Raw genomic sequence first — 1,656 nt, forward strand, 5'->3', positions numbered from 1 at the left:
GTCATATCATATACTACCATCGTCAGCGAGCCACAGCTACACTATGCAAACCTATGGCGTTCCTGCTGTCGTTCATCCCTTGGTTGTTGTACCCTTGTTGGTCTTCTGCTCACAATGCTTTAAGCGATGTATCATGGGTGAGCCCTTCTCAACGGAGGATCCCTTCGTCCTGTCTGACGAGGCCAGCTCTGATGGGCTATCTAAACTGGGCAAGTGGCTCCGGGATACTCGTCCTGGTGCATTTATTGGTCTATGGGAAACACATCGAGAAGAGGCTGTTCTAGAGGACGGTTTGGATTCTCTCCTATGTATTGCTAGAGCTGCCGATGGCATGCAAACTCTACGCTCGTGTGATCAAGTGACATCAGAGAGGCTCTATAATTTCATCCCTCAATCTGGTCTGCCAACACCTGCTACCACTGGTCTAGTCTCTGGCCGAAACGGCGAGCCTAGTGCTAGGGGCATGTGGCCCTTGGCCTCAAGGTCACTACTTTATAGGCTCATTATCACCGAACTTGTATGCCCTCTGTGTGAGTATTTGAGGCATACTGTTGGACCGGGGGATCTCGAAATCGACGCCGCCGAGATGGCAGTCTCATGCCTCCTTATTGGATGCACTAGCTGCGACCAGGACGTACGGAAGATCTGCGTTTTGAGCATATATGATAACTTTATGCCGGAGGCGGCTAAGTCTCGAATCGACGATAGACTGGCATGGGCGCTATCTAGGATCAATTGGGAGTGCATCAGTGACCGCTACTTCATACCGGTGCTTCTCGACCTTGTCCTCATCCCTTGCGACTTGTTGAAGCCGGAAGATCCTGGTGACAGCGACTCTACCATGTGGTCGTCAGAGGCTATTGGAGAGGTGGTGAAGAAGATGGAGGACCCTCGAGAGAGGCTGATGCTTGTTCACGAGGCCTATAATGGTTCGGTGGACGTGGCCCATGAGGTGTGGGTCCAGGTCTTTTCTCAACTGGCCTCAAACAGAGCGGTCCGAGCATGCCAGTACTTGCTGAAGGAAGTCACGTTGATTGGCCGTCAAAGTGCCCTCAACCCAAGCGTGCCTCAAACCCTCCTTGCCGGCCTAAATGAATGTGAGGGTTGCGATGGGATTGATCCTATCATACTTGTACAGGGTGCCTGCGATCACCGCTGCTGGTCTTTGGCATCCGACGCACTGCAGCAGATGGCCGTTGGCAATGATGATGTTACCGCGATGGAGGCTTGGTGGGCTATCTTGGACCTATGCCGTCTCACGGGAGATCCAGAGACGGAGCTATGGGCTCGCCGAGCAATGGGTGTAGAAGACGCGGTGCTCCAGGCCGACACATTGCTACTGCAAGGTCACTGGGTTGATGCTCAGAGTATGGTGGAATCTTGGCTCTCTCAACAGCAGCAATATCCTGGCCAGACTCGAGTTGACGATGAGACTGTGAAGGCTGCTACGACGGCTTGGGTGGCATGCACAAGAGAGCTCAGCTGGTGGAGTGTGAATGGCAGAGGCGAGGAGTCGTGTATATTCGGAGACCGCCCGTTATTGGAGTTGGAAATGTCATCACGAATTCAAGATTGGAGGACTATCCAGGATAGCGTTAGCAAATATGACTGGTGTAGCTATCCACAAATGAAGCTTTGCTCCGCCTACTTCGCCCA

General features: G+C 52.7%; 1 protein-coding gene across 1 annotated transcript in view; it reads left to right on the forward strand.

Annotated features, from left to right (window-relative positions):
* The window catches only part of Pmar_PMAR003359 (hypothetical protein), a gene marked incomplete at both ends in the record, with an annotated part of 12,254 nt that overhangs the window by 8,457 nt on the left and 2,141 nt on the right, over positions 1-1,656 (forward strand). The window contains one exon of the mRNA XM_002784060.1: positions 27-1,485. Coding sequence (XP_002784106.1) covers positions 27-1,485 — 1,459 coding nt within the window. The remainder of the gene's footprint in view (positions 1-26; positions 1,486-1,656) is intronic.

This window comes from Perkinsus marinus (assembly GCF_000006405.1).
Source record: "Perkinsus marinus ATCC 50983 genomic scaffold scf_1104296935302, whole genome shotgun sequence".
Taxonomy (NCBI): domain Eukaryota; phylum Perkinsozoa; order Perkinsida; family Perkinsidae; genus Perkinsus; species Perkinsus marinus.